The following is a 17,313-nucleotide window of genomic DNA, read 5'->3' as shown; positions in this document are numbered from 1 at the left end:
GAATCATGTGACCTTTATATTTGTAGGAAATGTGCTCTCAGTGGACAAAGTAAGTCATGCAAGCATAGAATCAAATTAGGAGATTCAAGCAGTTATTACTACATTTCTCCTTTCTGTCGTTATAGGGTAAGTAGATTTAATATAATTTAATCTTATGTAGTAGTCATTTCGCTATTTTTTCCATACCTCTATACAAAACTACATTAACCACCATTATTTTTATGTGAGTTTAGATCACTTCTGTGTGTAACTTCTTCACATATATTCGATACATCCAGCAAGGACTGTTGAAGCAGCAAGATGGTGAGTACAAAAAAATTGTATTTGACCTAAATAAAGAGACATTTACATAGTTCCTGGAAGTTACTTTCTGTGTGACGAAGTTGCTAGCTGTGACCTGATGTTACAGGTTATCAGTCTATAGTCATTATTGTAATTTCAAGAATTTGGTAATATTTCACTCTCCGGTGAAGTTATTTTTTAAAACAACAAATTACAATGCATTGATTTTTCAGTCCATTTTAAAACACCTTATACAGTAAGAAATGTTAAAACAAAATCTAATTAGGAGAGTTAGTCACAGTGTTTCCACAAAGCAGTCAAAAATCAAATCTCTGTAACAGAATGGGGAGTATTCTGGATGCAGTTTGGTTTGATCTGGGCCATTTTTTCTTTAGCTTGGTGTTTTGGCATGTCTTCTCATTTTGTGCAGTGGCAATTGAGACAGCTGTTCTTGTCAGACTGCTTTTTTCAGGGGGAACTGGCAAAAAAAGACAGTATTTTGAGTTAAATTGCAAACCTGTAAACAGGTAACCTTTTATATATACAAAAAACCTGTAATCATCCATCTGAGTCCAGGTGAGAAATGAGATCATGGCAGTAGCATGGCCAAATCTTGATTAAGGCTCTGGTTATAAATGTAAGGCTTAATCACCCTCCACCCCAAAAGAAAAATGTGGGTTTTACTGCCATTGCTTCAGGCTGTGGCTTGTTGGGGGGTTCCCTACCTTTGTTACCCAGTTGCTTTGATCATGTCAAAATATTATATCCCACAACTGCCTATTTAAACTGTGTCTGCACAGTAATTCAAGAATTTGCTTAGCTGTGCTATGTGGTTCCAGTATATCCATATAAAAGAAAATGTTTGTGAAAACATATTTGTGGTACACATAGTTACTAAATTCTGGAATTTAAAAATACATTGCATGTTGGAGGCATAGTTTTGTCTTCATTTTCTAGACCATTTTACCTGTTTATCACTATAAAAGGAAAAGAAGATGATTTGACCGTGTTTAAACTGCACACAGTTGATTTAATTGTATTTCTTGTCCAGGTCAAAGAATATTGCCTAACAGCTTTCAGTCCAAATTTCTTTACAAACAGGTCGTATTAGTCAGGTTCCCAGAAATACTGAGCACAGATAGTGGAAAAAGTGTCATTAGCCCTGTGTCAATAGGAAATTAATATATTTGCTTTCACTATGAAAATGTAAATTTTTTTTTAGTTCTATTATGTTTTTGAAAGTAAAGTAAAACAGTTAAGCATTGTAATATTTATGGATGTCTGTGCATTTCGTTATTCCAGTTTTCAAGTCTCTCTGGATTTGCTTCATCAAGAATTTGGCTAGAATTAGCCCTGCTTTGCCACCTCACCTATAGTCATCTCTTCCTGATGTTTCCAAATTTCAAGAGCTCAGGATTTTAGCTACACCCAAATATTTCTAACCTGAAGTACTCCTGAGGTGATAGATAGACTTACAAAAAATAATGCTGTTAATTTGCAATGTTAAAGGGTCATGGAATTCACCAGAAATTTGGCTATTTCCTATACTTAGGTTTAATAAAATCTTCAGGTGGTGGTAATTTTTACTGATTTAGTAGCATCTTTTACTGAAGATCTTGAAAATGTGTTATTTAGGTTTGTGTTAATAGGGTTTGTAGTTAAAAGGCTTTTACTTTGACCAAAAGGACCTGTGAAGTTTCACCTGAAAATTGTTTACTTTGCTGTTATGATAAAAGAATGTAATTAACGGGGGTTTTACATCATATAGTGATATATTTTCAGCATTATCAGATTGATTTATTCTTCCCAAGAAGTTTGTAAAAAAAGAGTTTGGTGTTTCAGCTCAGTTGTCATCTTTACCACTAGAACATAGAATTTGCATTTCTAGCTTTATATAAGGATTTCAACAATGCATTCACAAGAACATAGGAACTCATCATAACTGCCTGCACAACGTGCTACATGCATTTCTACTAATGCACAATATAATTTTTAAGACAGAGGTCACTTTTACAAAAGTGGTTTTTGAACTGTGGTGGGGAAGACCTTGTACTTGTTGCTCGCTCAGGTTAATGATATTTCTAGACATTCTATATCAGGGTCTTGACAGCATGGAAATTTCATCTTGAATAATTAAATACCCCATGATTTTGATTTCTACTGCTATGACATCTAGAAGCTTTAGCTATGCATTAGGCTTACCACATTTGGAAGATACAGATGAAATAAGAAAAATGGGTCATTCCTGCACAGTTTATTGTTGCTAGCAGATGAGTACAGGAAGAAAGGAAGCAAGAAAGACTATAAATGGCAAAATTCTAACAAAATTACAGTTTCTTTGGTGAAACAATTCTTATTCAACAAGCTCTACTTTCTTCTTTTTGTAGTCTTTTAGTTTGACAGAAAATGAGTCAAGGGGCAGGGAAGCTTAATAAGAAACTGCAATTAATTGAAGCTGACACAAAGTACTGATATAGTTCTGTTCTCCATTTTAAAGAAATCTAAAATCTGAGGAATTTTTAATAGGATTCTCATTTAGAATGTTTAGAATATGTACTTGATCAAGTTTTGTCATAACCAAGCACAATTAGCCCTTACACATACTGATGCTGGTTTTACGAGATGTTTGTTATGAAACTCATGTAGAGTAAGGCAGCCTGAATACATCAGCAGGAATAAAATGTGAATTTGGTATATTTAATGATATTTCTGTCTTTTTTAGTGGATCAGATGTTCTGGGAAGTTATGCAGCTGAGACGAGAGATGTCACTAGCAAAACTCGGCTATTACAAGGAAGAGCTCTAAAACTTTCTACTCTTGCGCGTGCATGAACTTCATTGAATATACATAACTAAAATTGCTGAACCTTTTTTTTGTCACTTGATATTTATTTCCACAAAGTGGGTCCAAAATCTTTCTCCATTTGCAGATGGCACTAAGAAGTACTGTGATTGTTTTAAACTGACTTATGCTGTATATGCATACATATAATACTTAGTTGAACAGATGTGGTAAGCACTTGCAGGTGTATTAGTGATTGTAATTTACATTTAAAAACAAAACTTCTGATTAAAGTGTTAATTTGAAACAGTCTCTGTCTTCTGTTCTTTGTGATGCAGAATGATGTGAACCTCCTCAGTAGGACACTCCAAAATGTAAAACTGATTTTATGAAGAGTGAATAAATGCCTGGTATTTTCTTCACTGTAGTGTTTAGATACTTACATAGCTCTCTATCCATGTATGCCAGTACAGTTAACAGACAGCTGGGAGAGCTTGGATTTGTTTGAAGTGCTGCTTTCCTATACTTGTAATTTTAAAAAATGTGTATGTAAGAAGAGAAACACATATAGTAAAGAGTCACAGCACAATAAACCTGAATATCTTCTCTTTAAGGAAGAGTGCTTCTCAAATACAAAGGAACAATAAAATTATCTTGTTTGCTCTTTGGTTAGAAATCTGCTCTGACCCCTATATAACTGCTAAAAACATTCTCTTTTCCTCTAGTTTTCTTTCATTAGAATTTTTTCATTCCTTTAAATAGTTTTTTTCCTCCCACTCTTCTGTGATTTCCAGTTTTCAATGTCTTATACATAATTTTCCCCATAGTTTTTCTTGCAACTTGGAAACTTCCATCATGCGATTTCATTAACATGCTGATGCTCATTTCCATATAATGTTGCAATTATTTCCATATAATGTGTATGAAAAAAAGATAATGTTAGAGAAACCCAAAAAGGATCCTGGCCTCTTGAGAGATGCTTTTTCTGTTGGAAGTGTTTCTTTGGCACTCAAAGTTCAAATGGTCATTTTTTTCCCTTGTCTCAGCTGAAAGCAGACAGTTGATGTTGTTACAAGGGACATGGCTGTGGGTATGTACTAGACTTGCCTTTTTGGAAAAACTTTGGATCTTAGTCCTGACAACTATTTATCAGTTGTACACAAGATTAAAACTTTGACAGGAAAACTGACTAGAAGGTGAGCTGAAAAAGTTGTTTTTTTAACAAGAAGCATCTCAGTAAATACAAATTTCTCTGATGCTGAACAAAACCAACACTATTCATCACTGTCTTGCTGCAATGTTCTCCATTTTCATGAAAGTCAGTAGAAGGAGCAGTGAAACTTAATACCATGCTTGTGTTGCTTATATATATGTGAAAACACTTCGCAAGTGTTGGCTTTGACTGAACATTTCAATGTTAAAGTAAAAACAAACAACTGAACCTAGATATTAGTAATGGAGTATGCAAGTCCAACCTGAGCCATTTTATTACTGATTGAGAAAATTACTTTTCTCAATCTCCCTGCACTGGTACTGCTTGCTGTTGTAGAAACCTGGAATAATTCTACCAGCAGTTGTTAAAAGGATTGTTTATCCATTTAATAATGCTACGGAAGTCTGGTTTTACTCACTCAGAAAACAAGCTGTGTTTATTGGTATTAATGTTTTATGTTAGGCTCCTAAATGTCTGTTAATCCTTAGTTTAGATAATGAGATAGAACTGCTTCCATGATTAACCAACAGTAGGCAAATGGTAGCCAGTAGCTGGTGCTATTCTGACTTAATATCCTTTACAACAACAAAATCCTGTTGCTCATTTAAGCAGAGAGAAGGGTCCTTTTGTGTACATGGTAGTATTCAAAATGTATTGTGCCGAGGTGATTTTCTTGTACAAAGATGTATACCCCATGTAGTTCATCTCAGTAGTAATGACTGTTTGGCTCAATTACATCTTGTAAATGCTGACTGACTTGAGTCTTCATGTCCCTATTCCAAAATTCTTTTTTTATGTTTTTCATATGAGCTGTTTATCATGAGAAACCTGTCCCACTGTGAGTGCCTGGGGCTTGTAAAAAATTAGACAACAACTACTTGTCTGGTGGATAGAATTCCTTCTAAAAATGTCCCAATTCCAGATTTGATTGGAACTTTTGTTCTTAACCAAATTCCTTTTTTAGATGTCTACTTAAAACATTTGAGTGTTTTTCTCTTGTTTGCTTAGTGGTGACAGAATGGGCAGTTTTCAGCATTTAAAGATGAACCAAGAGAAAGTGAAATAGAGTTTGTTGCTAGCCTTAAAAGGGCTTTGTTCCATGTTCTGCTTTCCCATATGTTTTCCAGTGTTACCTTAGACAAACAGGCTAATGTGTGATTTAGTTCTGTTAATAATAGTAACAACAGAGAAGTTACACTTCCTTACCTGTGTTGGCTTTGCTCTTGCATTTTTGATTAGTATTACTTTCATCAGTAGTACCAATTACATGACCTGTGTGAAAGTACAAAGACAAGATAAGTAATTTTTATTGCTGCATTTTTTGCGCATGTGTAATTAGTACTGGGACCAAAGGTCCTTAAAACGAGAACATTAGACTTACTGACTGGCTAGAACCCACATCATCTTGCCTCTAAAGCCTTGTTAGTTTTCCTTTACGTGTAGTTTAAGTCCTTTACATAAAGCCTAAGTATAACCCTAACTGATTATAGAGGAATGAAATCAGCTGGGACAGAGTCATTGAAACCTCTGACAAAAACGTTGTGTTCCTTGGCATGTTCATAATCATCTGGAAGACAGTGCGTTTGTCCCAGCAGGAGCTCTTCAAGCAGTAGGAAAGCAAAACACTTCTACTGGCTTTTCATGGATGTGGTGGGAGAAAATGAGGCCTTGCAGCAGTTCTTTGAAGGTAAGATTAGTTTCAAGAGAGGCCTTAACAATTTTTAGTGGCAGCAAAACCAGTAATAGTTTGGGGGTAATTGAGGAAGAAAGGAGGAAGAAAAAGTGTTCTGAAATCCAAAGCTGTATTTACACTAAGTTATTGTGGAAGACAATACTAGAATGAAGTGTTACAAATAGTACAGATGTGCTGCAGTTCCTTTTTCTTTGAGATCTGGCCAGAATATCAAAGGGAAAGCAGACCCAGCAAAGCCTGCAGTATGAGCAAGGTAATTGCCTTGAGGAAAAACTGGGAAGTGACTGAGGACACTTTGCATTATAATACTTCTGAAATCTTAGTGATTTTCATGTGGTTAGAGATCTCACTTCCTTCTCAGTTTTAGCATTTAGTTTTAGTCAGGAACAGAGGGTTTTCTTTCCACTAACCTGAAGAGGCTTGATTGTAATTGGTAAAGTGGTAAGTGTGTGGTAACCTCAGAACCCTTCTGAGGTGTTAAACTTGGATATTTTTGTCTTTTGGCTGGGATCATCTGCCTTTTTCTTCAAGACATTTTCTATTCAAGCCTGTCCAATTAGTTTCCTAACTTTATCTTTCTACACAATTCACTTCCTAATAGATTCCATAATAAAACTGCATTCTTAGACTCTGATAATGTGTTCAAAGGCTTTTTACTTTTATATTTTGTTTACTAAGTATTTTCTTTCCCTTCCTCCAATTTGTACTTTGCTTTTTGTTTTGTTTTTAATACATTAACTGTTCCATTCTAAGCTGCTTTTGTTGCACTTGTTTTTCATCTATTGCCTATACAGGTATTCACTGATTTCAGAGTAACTTGGGAAACTACCTTTTCTCTTGTGATTTTCTTTCTGTGGTTTTTTTTACCCCTGCCCCTCTGTTGGCCTGGGTGAGAGGTGGCAACTGTAACTTTTAAGTTTTAATTTCAAACTAAGACATTAAAAAATTGATCAAGGATATACATTTAAGCCAAGAAATTTAAATTGGTGAGCTACAATCTAGGGCTGCTAGCCAGAAAATGTTTTTTATAGATGGTAGGAAATTCATACAATGTTCCTTGTTCAGTTCCAACATCATGGAGTTGAAAGCCTAACAAATTTTTTTGGCTTGCTTTCAGCAACATAATACTTGTTTTTATCAGGCTTTTTATTTTTTTTTTCAACTGCTGCATTGCATAGCTTTTAAATATCAAAATAGTGTTGAATACGAATTATAAAAAACCCCACATTTTTTTAGGAATCCTCTTGGAAAACATGACTCTAGGATGTATAGGTTAGATTCTGTTGACTTTTGTGGCAGTGGTACTTTGAGGGTAGAAGATGTGGTAGGGATTTTAGCTGTATGAGCTCTTTAATGAGAATTACTATTTTAAATTATATAATTATTATTTCAGCTCTTTTTATAAGGTCTTTTGGTAGTCTGTGCCAATTACAGGAAAAAGGAAACATCTTGGGATGTTATGTCCCTTCCGTAATGTGTGGTTCGGCTGTGTTCCATTAGAATGTGACAAAGGTCTGCTAAGGCCATACAGCGTGCAGTGATGCTGTTAGATGGCTGAATTTCATTATGTGGACACAGACATGTATCAAGGCTGCAAGAGCTAATCATTCAGCATGGAGTAGGGTCTCTTGCTGTTATAAACCATAGGTAAGTCTGAAAAGGGAGCAAGCTGAAGTAAAGAGGTGGTTAGCCTTCTTTTCAAGCAGGGGTTATGTTTACTGAACACAAAGCCAGTTTTCAGTAGTGGCGTTTCTGCAGCTTAGCACTTCAGCTTGTGGGCTGGCTTTGTAACACCTCAAAGAGGCAAAACCTCATGAAGCAAGAGTCATAAATTGCTTGTGTTGATTTGGTGCTCTCTGTGATTAGTCATAGTAGTGTTAGAACATTATTTTTCAAGGCTATGAAAAAAGTGAATCTTGAAATATCAAGGGGAGAATGGTGCTACTGAGTGGTTCCTGAGTGGTTCCGTTTTGGCTTACAAATGTATCACCTGGTAGTTAATGAATCTATAGATCTGCATTGTAAGGTTATTTAAAATTCATGAACAAAAAGAGTCCCCTCTGCCCTGGGCATTAGTTCCTTACAGTGCATATTTGTTTTGACACTAGTAAGACAAAGTTGCATCTGCAGTATTGAGAGGGGACAGTCTGAAACAGGAATTTTTTTTTGGAGGGAAGTGAGATAATGTTTGTTTTCCTGGCAATCACTCCTTTGAGTAGTTGATGGATCTTTTAGATTAGATGTGACTCTGGGATTTGACCTTGGCTTTTTCTCATTTAAGTAAATGGCTTTTGACTTATGTGGCTGGGAAGTTCTCTGTTTTTTCTCTTTCATTTCACTTGCACATTAGAGATTTAATCTTTGAAGCAGGTTATTTTCCTGTTATGGAGAAATATTTATTCAGTAGTTATAATTAAAAATGAGTATTTAAAATTAAAACATTTTGCATTTTAGAGTCAGTAAGTTCCTATTTATCAAGGGAAGGTCAGAGCTCCTGATTAGCCCTTCCATCTGTGTGTGGCAGAACAACCTGTTCTTCCTGATGTTATCAATGGGTTGAGAGACCTGGTAGAAGGTCAGCCTAGTTACAGTGTTGAGGTTGGTCTTTTCTGTTGTAAGGTACTTTGACGTGTCTAAAATGCATGTGTTTTGACTGTGATCTAAAGAAATCACTTCCTTAGTGGAATCATCACCTCTCTGTATATTCATGCTTCTGCATGGGTAACATGGAATACAGATTAGAGTTTGTGGTAAATAATGAAGGCACTGAAGAAACATCAAAATAATGCCCTTAAAATACAAAACACTTAAACCCCAGAGGTGCCACATAACTATTCTAAGGATGAGAGTTTGAAACTGGAATAAAAGATGAAATGAAGAATATAAAATATTGATGGTAAGATTTGTTTCTGTAGAAAATGTTACTTTGAGGAAAAAAGTCTTAACATAAACTTGCTCCTTACACTTTGGAGTAACAGATCTTCCTGAAGTTGAATAACCTAGGCTGTGATAGCCCCTGGCTGACTGCAGCTGGTTTGTACTTACAATCCTGTAGCTCTGCAGCTTCTGCCAATGACAGCAGGTCTGCTCCAGTCAAAATAAGCTGGACTTTTGTGCACAATTCAAGTAGCAACCAGTCCTTGGAGTCCTTCAGCATGAGAGATGGGCTTGTAAGCCTCGTAAGTAATACTTAACTTAGTGTAAGTCAATGAGGTTCAGCTGGGCTTTCTGTTGAACCTGCATAGTGGAGCTCATAAAGTGCTGAAGCCTCTTTTTGTAAAAAAAAGACTTAATTTCATGGTAAAGTGTCTTTAGGTGGAAAGATGTTATTAATTCTCAAGCAAAAACATATCCCTCAAATTTCAAGGCTTTGTAGCAAACATAAATTTGTTCAGCAAGCATTACTGAACACTGACAATGTTCTCTGTGTTGTTTTTACACCTTGAGTTGCATAAAAGGATTGTTTCCTGTGTAAAGTAGCTGATGCTTTAACACTGATCTTACTACAGATAACTGGACTTGGCTGGGAGCTTCCTGGCATCCTCTTCTTAATGTCAAGAAACTATTAGTTTAGTATTGATTTTTAGTCAATGCTATTTCTCTATGCCCCATTATTCACTTTCCATTTAGATACCACTAAAAAGGAGGCAGCCAATTTAAATGCAGATATACATAAGGCTACAGGAAAGTGCTGGGAGAATTAATCAAGGTAGGTTTTTCAGGGATTGAGGCTTGGTCACAGGACCATAGAGTCAAGCTAAGGAGCCAGGTGGTGAGAGCCTCATGTGTGGAGGAAAGAAGGGGATGTCTGCCAAAGAGTAACTGCCAAATTAAGAGGCTGGAGTTCCTACTTCTCTTGGGGGGCCTGTGGCTGGGTATTAGGGACAGGCTAGGTGAAAGTGGACAGGGAAACAGAAGATAGTGGTAGTACTGACAGGTTTTAGACTTGGGGACCAAACAACAGAAGTATCAAGCTTATGATGAAATGAGAAAAATATTTAGTCATATGCAGCCTGCGACAGCAGTATATGTTCTGCAAACATCTGTGTGTGAACCCCCTGCCATGGCACTGCCTTGTCCTTTCACCTTCACCTGTTTGTTGGGTAGCTGGTAGTCTTCTGCACAGTGACAGCGAAGTTGAATGTGTCACTCAGTGCAGACTCCAGAGATGTCTGGGCACACTGCAGCATGAGCTGTGAACTACAAGCAGAGCAAGCTGATGATTGAGGCTGCTGACTCCACGTATCCTCCAGCAGCTCTTAGCCAGGCACATGATTCTGTGCAGGAAGCTGTGCTCACAGAGGCCTCACTGCAGGGCTTGTCCTGCCACATACATGCAGTTCTCTGCTCTTACAAGCATGTAACATCCAGGTGAGTGACTGTCTTGCATACTGCCCATATCTGTTAAGTACTTACTGTGATCAAATGCCTGTGAAATGGATGCCACTATTTAAAATAAATTTGCATATGATCCAACAACTTCTCCTCTGCTGAAACAGATGCCAGTGCAAGCACATGCTGCCACTGACCTGGAAAGTACAGTAACAAAGTTCTACAGGGCAGCAAAATGTGCTCACTCTTCTGTGCAACTGCGTCACAAACGTTCATTAGTGGTGGCCTGTCTTCCTGGTGTGTGTCCTTCCTCTCCCAGCACTGCTTATTCTTTCAATCTCCTCCTCCCCATTTAGCTGTTCATGCAAAGTGGAGAGATTAAGAAATGATAGATAGTTCTGTTATCATCACTTAGCAACAGAGCTGATCTCTGAACTGTGGGATGTCCATTTGGAAGGCCCTGTCCATGTTCGATTTAGAGCTCTATTCTTTGATTCAAAAGAGCCTGTCTCTGAGCTTGGTCAAAATAAAGGATGCTTGGTTGTGTGGTACAGGAAAAACATTTTGTATTTGACTTTTGGCCTCAAGTTAGTAATGAAATGATACCATTCTATGTGAGGGCTTGGTGGTGTGAACAGGAAGAACAGGTAGGGTAAAAGAAGGTGATTCAATCGTTTTGCTATGGACTACATTAATGAAAGGAGAAGGGTTTGTGATTCAAGTTAAGGGGACCCCACATTCAGACATGAAGGATGAAAAGATGCAAATCTAACAGGTTTGAGGGAGGCAGCTAAGGAAAGCCAGGCTCTGTTGCACTGTCTAGCTGGTTTTGCAGTGATCTGCTGCTGCTTCCAGATTTTACTGAGATAAGCTGGTGGGCTGCATCTATTGAATCTGTTCTCTGGCATGCATGGTACAGGTTTGTACACAACATCAATACACTGTGATGTGAGGATCTGTCAATAGCACACCTCCAAGTTGCTATCCCCCAGTGAAAGGTAGTCAAAACTAAGGCAGCAGCATCAACAAGTAATACCTAGATTAATGTCTGACCACAAAGCAATTTGGGAAATGTTTATTAGCAGTGTGGATTTGTGTTTTAAGACAAACACATGAGGGAATCCTGTGCAAGGTGGTGGATTTTTAGACTGTGCTTGCATGATTGTCCTTTCTAAACACTGGATCAAGAAGGAACAGCATCAAAGAAATCAGAAAAGGAACTGAAGATGCATTAGGGTAAGTGTCTTATGCAAGGTAGTACAGTGAGAAGACAGCAAATGCACCAAAGGCTACTCCTTGTCTCAGAGGCAGCGATGAACCTTTTGTGTTCTCACACGCTGCTGCCGAGCTGAGGGGCCATGGTTGGTGTCAGACTCTAGGGCTGAGCCTCACAGCTCTGGATGTGGGGGCTGATCCATTTTATCTTGTGTGAAGCGGCACATGGCACTGGAAGCTCAAGCAGGAATGTCAAGGTCCTTATCTTGTTTGCATTCTGACTGGCCACACCTGTATTTATGGAAGGCTTGCTGCAGAGGTGAGAAGCCTGCACAGTAGGGCTGCTTGGCTGGTTTTTTAAATGAGTGCCCGATGACTTTCTACAAAAGTTGTCATGAATTCCGGAAACTTTATAATCATAAAATCTGTTTATAACCTTCTGTTACTAAGCAACAAAGGACAAAGTACTGAACATTTCTATTCGCTAATACATTTGACATGTTAGTGGGCTGTTTTTTTAGGCAGAATAAAAGGAAGCCAGTCAAATATTTTTAAAGCTGTATTTGGGCTTTATTTAAACTCACTGGATTTTTAAATGGAGTTTTAAATTAGTAACTCACTTGCAGTACTTATGAGTATTAATACACCAAATGGATCTGTGTAAGACAATGTCTGAGCTTCAACCCAACAAACTGTTTAGACCTCAGTGTAAAAGAGCTGGAAATTATCTTCAGAACCCTTCTTCTCAGCTGCAGGCTGGAATCCTTCATCCTCCTGCTGTAGTAATTCCCTGAAGCTTGAATGCTATGCATTCAGTGGTGTTTGCCCAGTGCTGCACTGTCTTCTGCAGTGCCCCTGCACATTGTTAATTACTCTGCATTTCTCATCATCCTTTTTCCCAGAGCGACTAAACCAGAAACATAACTCTTTTGTTACACAGATTTGGTTTTCTTATATGTAGGACCATAGCAGCATCACTTATTCTGAAACACTGACAATTCCTTCTGAATTTCTGCCTTTTTTACTTTTAACCTTAGGGCAAGATGTCCATGGAACCTTGGAAAATCCCATGATGGATACAAGCCTGTTGGAAGAATTCATTAGTAGTGACATAGAGTTTGGAACTTTGTAAGTATTATAGCAACATGTACTTCCTCTCCTGAGCCACAGCTCTTGAATTGTTTTAATTAGTGCCATGATAAAATCGGAGTTGCAAGAGGATTGTGGCTCTCTTGGCATTGATTCCTGAAGCTGCATAGGAAGACTTAGAAAAAATGAACTACAGCCAGTAATGGAAATACGGTTGTCTTCTTGTTCAACAGAACAAATGATAATGAAGTCTGAGTTGATTCACAACTGTTGAGCTAATTGTAACATTAAATGCAGAGCTGTTACTTTAACATTCCTTTAAATGCTAATTTACTGTTTATGTACAGAATAAGTGATAAAAGTGAGACTACTGTGTAATAAATTGAGAGAATAATGGAGGTCTCCCACTCTGAAGAAGGAAGCAGAGCTATTGTTTTCACCCTAATACTTAGTTCAGAACAGAAACTGTCCATCGGTCTCTTTTGAGATTAACTTTAAAACTATCAAAGGATGCATACTGCAAAGGCTTATGGTCAAGGATGGAAAATTTTGTAGTATAGATCTATCAAAGACCTAAACCCTAAATCTTTCATTTAGACAACTGACATAATTGTTGTTCAAGACAAAATACTATTAATAGGCTGACACTCACACTTGCTAAGAAGCAGAGCAAGAAGGGATGTTTTAAAAATAATTAAATATGGAATTTTTCATTCTAGACAGACTCAACAGCATATGTTTACGTAAAGTGGGCCAAATAGGCTCCTATCTGTTCTAAATCATGAATAATGAGTTGATTCTCTTCGTCCACACTACAAAAGTAAAGAAGAATGAAGAGGACATTGTATATAAATATCTATAACCTTTATTTCTAGAGTGACTAAATGTATTTTAGGTTAACAAGATTATTGAAATTCTGTATGATAACTTTAAAATGTTATTATTTTGCTTTTATACCAAAATATAGCAGGAATGTAAATATATATATGCTATTATGTAGCTTAAGTAAATTAGATATTATAGTTATGGTGCTACGAAGTACTTACATGCAAGAAAACCATCTATCCATAAAACCATTATGGGTTTGGAGGCTGAACTGGATTTTACGCTAATACTACGGTCCTATTTTATTATTTATGGGATTAAGAGCATTTACTGAATCATTAGATCTCTACAGGTCAAATTATTAAGTATTTGTCTGTAGTGCAGAAAATTTGTGCACAAACAGAATAGAATCTCATAAAGGAACATGTCAAAATATGTCAAAGGAGAGAAATATTAAAATGCCTCCATATATATATATATATATAAAATGCAGAACTCCATAGTGTCATGTGCAATGAAAAAGGTGCTGTTGCCACCAAGGTCTTGGATGTACCTTGAAATTTCCATTAAAGAACATCTTGCATCAGAAAGGCCATCAGCATTACATTTATTCTTCTCTTACATCACGTGTGAAGCACCATGTGATTTCCTCTTTTCCCACAGTAGTGCCTTCCACATTATCAGTGAGAGAAAGTGTTGCCATGACCTTAGCTAAGTAAGCATTTCGTTGATATACTATGTTTGTAATGTAGGATCATTTAAACTACAGATTATTATCCTTTCCTTCAAAAAGTAGAGTATCAGTTTCAGTAAAGTTCTGACTTGGAGATATATCCCTACTACCTCTGTACTTCCTAAATACTTCCTCCTCGAGAGTGTCTGTCACTCTATTTTACTGAAATAATCTACGTTAAAGCAGAAATTAAGTACCCAAGGCAATATTTGAAGCTAGAATATCAACTAAATATGCATAAGGGAAGTTTTAGACTTTTATGTATGTATCTTTAAAGATTTTACAAAGCACCATTGGAATTCAGCATATGTGGGTCAAGTATCCCATAGGAAAAAAAAAAGAAACATTTACTAACTATTCAAAGTTGAAAACAAGGTTTGAGTGTAGTCATGGCATTTAAAAGCATCAGAGAATCTATTTTGAAGGAAATCAAAGAATACTCTAAAGTGGAGTTTAAAAATTTATTTTTAAAGAGGAGCCATGTGGTTGAAGCTAACCCAAAATGCAGGGTTGTGGATGTGACACATTAGAAGACCAGTAGCAATACCATTAGGAAATGCACAAGCACATTGCAAAAGTAACCAAAATTGAAACTGATCTTTTTAATGCTATCCAAGCTTAGAAATACAGAACCTGAAATGGAAACAATAGAGTCAAAATTTTCTATTAATGCTTGAAAATATTTGCTCTGTGTGTGTGTGAACAAGTATTTTATGCTTATGAGGGTGTATCTTTAAGGAATTTTTATTTTATTCAACTTCAGTGAGAACACTCAGCTTTGGTAAAGGAGGTATGTCTCATTAGATTTCTGTCATCCTTCCTCTGGTGCAGCATTTTTAGCGTAACATGCATCTTAAGACTTGTGTTTCAGGTTGGGCTTCAGAGCAGTATTTGAGCTGACAATTCACAGGAATACCTGAAAGGATTGAGAATCCATTTCTTGAACCTCCATCTATTCCACATGTAACAAAGGAACCCTCTGTAGCTCCTTTAAATGGCAGCAAGATGGCACAGGATTTTCTCTTCCTTAAGAGAGATGAAGATGCCACAGATCTTTAACCTTTAGTCTAGAGAGAATGGGGCTTAAATCCCTTGTGAGTGCTGAGTATTGAGAGTCACTGGTGTGCCGGGAGGTAACTGAAGAACCACTCATGAGAAAGAGAATTGAAGTCAGCAGGTTGTGAGGGGGAGATTTGGGTAAGAAGGGATGGGAACTGGGCATTCCTGCATGGCAGAGAGGCAGAGGACCACAGGAGATGGTCTGACGAAGTGTAGGTGACATTGCTTCTGTGAGAAGGGACAGCAAATATGATGAGCAATGCTTCCTGAAGACCCTTGTCAGTAGCCTGGTGGTCACCCTCCACTTGCTTTCAGCACTGGTTGTTGTTGTCCTCCATGTCTTGTTTCAGTAGAAATTGAAATATCTTTTTCATTCCTAGGCAAAGCCAGTTGCCAGACTCCCCACCAGACTCTGGATCAGAACCATGTTCCCCACCACAGCTACAAAGTAGGTGACATGAATTTGGCCTCTCCCAAGCCTGCAGGAAGATCTCCAGCTCCTCTTCCTTGTTTTTATTTTCTTATCTATTTCCTTCAGCCCCATGGTGTGATGCTCTGTGGCCCGGTGGGCTGCAGCCTCCACTCCCATGCCCGTCAGTCGTGGCACCCAGCAAGCTTCCCTGCAGGTTCACGGAGACTTACTGTGACCCCAGTGCCACAGGGTATCCCTGCGCCATCTCCCAAGGCTGCTGCCTGAAGACAGAGAACGCCGTGGCTCCATGGAATCATTCTACATCCTCCTCCTGTTTGGGTTTTAATGATTCGTACTTCCAGCCTAATGCATCTCAGGTTTCTGGGTAAATGATAAAGCTTTTATGCAAAGGGTGAGACATGCAAAAACCAGTAGAACTGTTTTAAGACTGGTTGTAAATCCCTGTGGGTGTAGGATTTTTCCACAGGATGGCAGTGTTTAGACGTTTTTGAGACATTTGTGGTTGAAGGTTCTTTAAAACATCTTGATTGAGGTTTAGATTGGAAGTAGGAATGCATTTCATTTTTTAAAGCAATAGAAGGCTAATGAGAAATCAACAGGTTTTTCAAAACTGCATTATATATATATTGACGTGTTTTGCAATACCTTTGTAGAGATTTGTGCATGAGGATCTTGTAAGTGTTCTAGCAAATGACGTAAGAGAAAAGGAATTGTCATATCTATGCAAGTGAAGAGTAATCGTCTTCTATCTGCCATATTGACCCACCAATGTGTCCTGGATGCTCAATTATGTAAAATGTTCTGGTATTTTAACATTAACTGGTAAAAAGAAAAATTATTCAAGATAAAAGCTGGGATTTTAATGCAAATGTCAGGAAACTAAACCCCTGCCACTTATGCACAAATTTTTAAATGGGATCAACTTTATCCATGGGAAATTTAAAAAAAAAAAAGTTTTGGAAGGAAAAATTGGATAATTCAGTTTTAAAAACACACCAACAATCTCCTCGCTCAGCAAATCAGAATTTAGATGACAGTGCAGTTAAAATGGCATAAGAGGTATCTGGGTTTTCTTTTGTAATGATTCTGTAATATCTATATTTAAACTTATAAGTGAGTAATATAACATGTGTCTTTATAAAAGTGTTTCTGTGGCATCAAGCAAAAAAAGGAAGCTCTCCCAATTACTAGGAGATGGGATTGATTCTCCAGTGCAGTCTCAGGATTCCAGACAAGGTGAGCAAGTGTGTGAAGAGGAAAATTAATGTTTTATGCCATAGAAAAGTGAATACTTGAGGAGCACAGCTCCTGCTGGCTAAGAAAAAGTAATGGTATTAATGGTCTGTACTCCACTACCCAGTTTGGAGGAATTTACCTTTTTGGAAAACCAGGATTTATTTATATTTGAAAAAGAGAGCAAAGCATTAGAGGTTCATATTTCCTGAGGCTTTTCTGGATAGAATATTCTGCCCTTTTCCATATGTGAACCTCCACTACAGAGATGATAATATATTTTGCATACTTTGCTTGGCACTAACTTGACTGGGCAAAGAAACCATTTTGGGTCAGTTGAACAGGGAATTAATAGGGTAGATGAGCAAAGAGATTGCCATTTCCCATGATCTCATCCACTCTGTTTTTTCCTACAAAATGTATGC

At 37.4% G+C, this 17,313-nt stretch overlaps 2 protein-coding genes across 7 annotated transcripts in view; both read left to right on the top strand.

Annotated features, from left to right (window-relative positions):
* Positions 1-3,372, top strand: part of RAB3IP (RAB3A interacting protein) — a 34,407-nt gene extending 31,035 nt beyond the window's left edge. For all 6 annotated transcript variants that reach the window (XM_063396479.1, XM_063396481.1, XM_063396476.1 and 3 more), the window contains 3 exons: positions 27-126; positions 234-303; positions 3,005-3,372. In XM_063396479.1, the coding sequence (XP_063252549.1) occupies positions 27-126; positions 234-303; positions 3,005-3,087 (253 nt within the window). In that variant the 3' untranslated portion in view covers positions 3,088-3,372. The remainder of the gene's footprint in view (positions 1-26; positions 127-233; positions 304-3,004) is intronic.
* Positions 3,373-5,917: 2,545 nt separating this feature from the next.
* MYRFL (myelin regulatory factor like) overlaps positions 5,918-17,313 on the top strand; it is a 39,962-nt gene continuing 28,566 nt past the window's right edge. The window contains exons 1-5 of the mRNA XM_063394997.1: positions 5,918-5,963; positions 12,554-12,644; positions 15,603-15,670; positions 15,761-16,019; positions 16,800-16,891. Of these exons, the coding sequence (XP_063251067.1) occupies positions 5,918-5,963; positions 12,554-12,644; positions 15,603-15,670; positions 15,761-16,019; positions 16,800-16,891 (556 nt within the window). The remainder of the gene's footprint in view (positions 5,964-12,553; positions 12,645-15,602; positions 15,671-15,760; positions 16,020-16,799; positions 16,892-17,313) is intronic.

This window comes from Prinia subflava, chromosome 4 (genome assembly GCF_021018805.1).
Source record: "Prinia subflava isolate CZ2003 ecotype Zambia chromosome 4, Cam_Psub_1.2, whole genome shotgun sequence".
NCBI classification, from domain to species: domain Eukaryota; kingdom Metazoa; phylum Chordata; class Aves; order Passeriformes; family Cisticolidae; genus Prinia; species Prinia subflava.
Note: the sequence above shows the minus strand (reverse complement) of the source record. Positions and strands in the feature narration are given on the sequence as shown.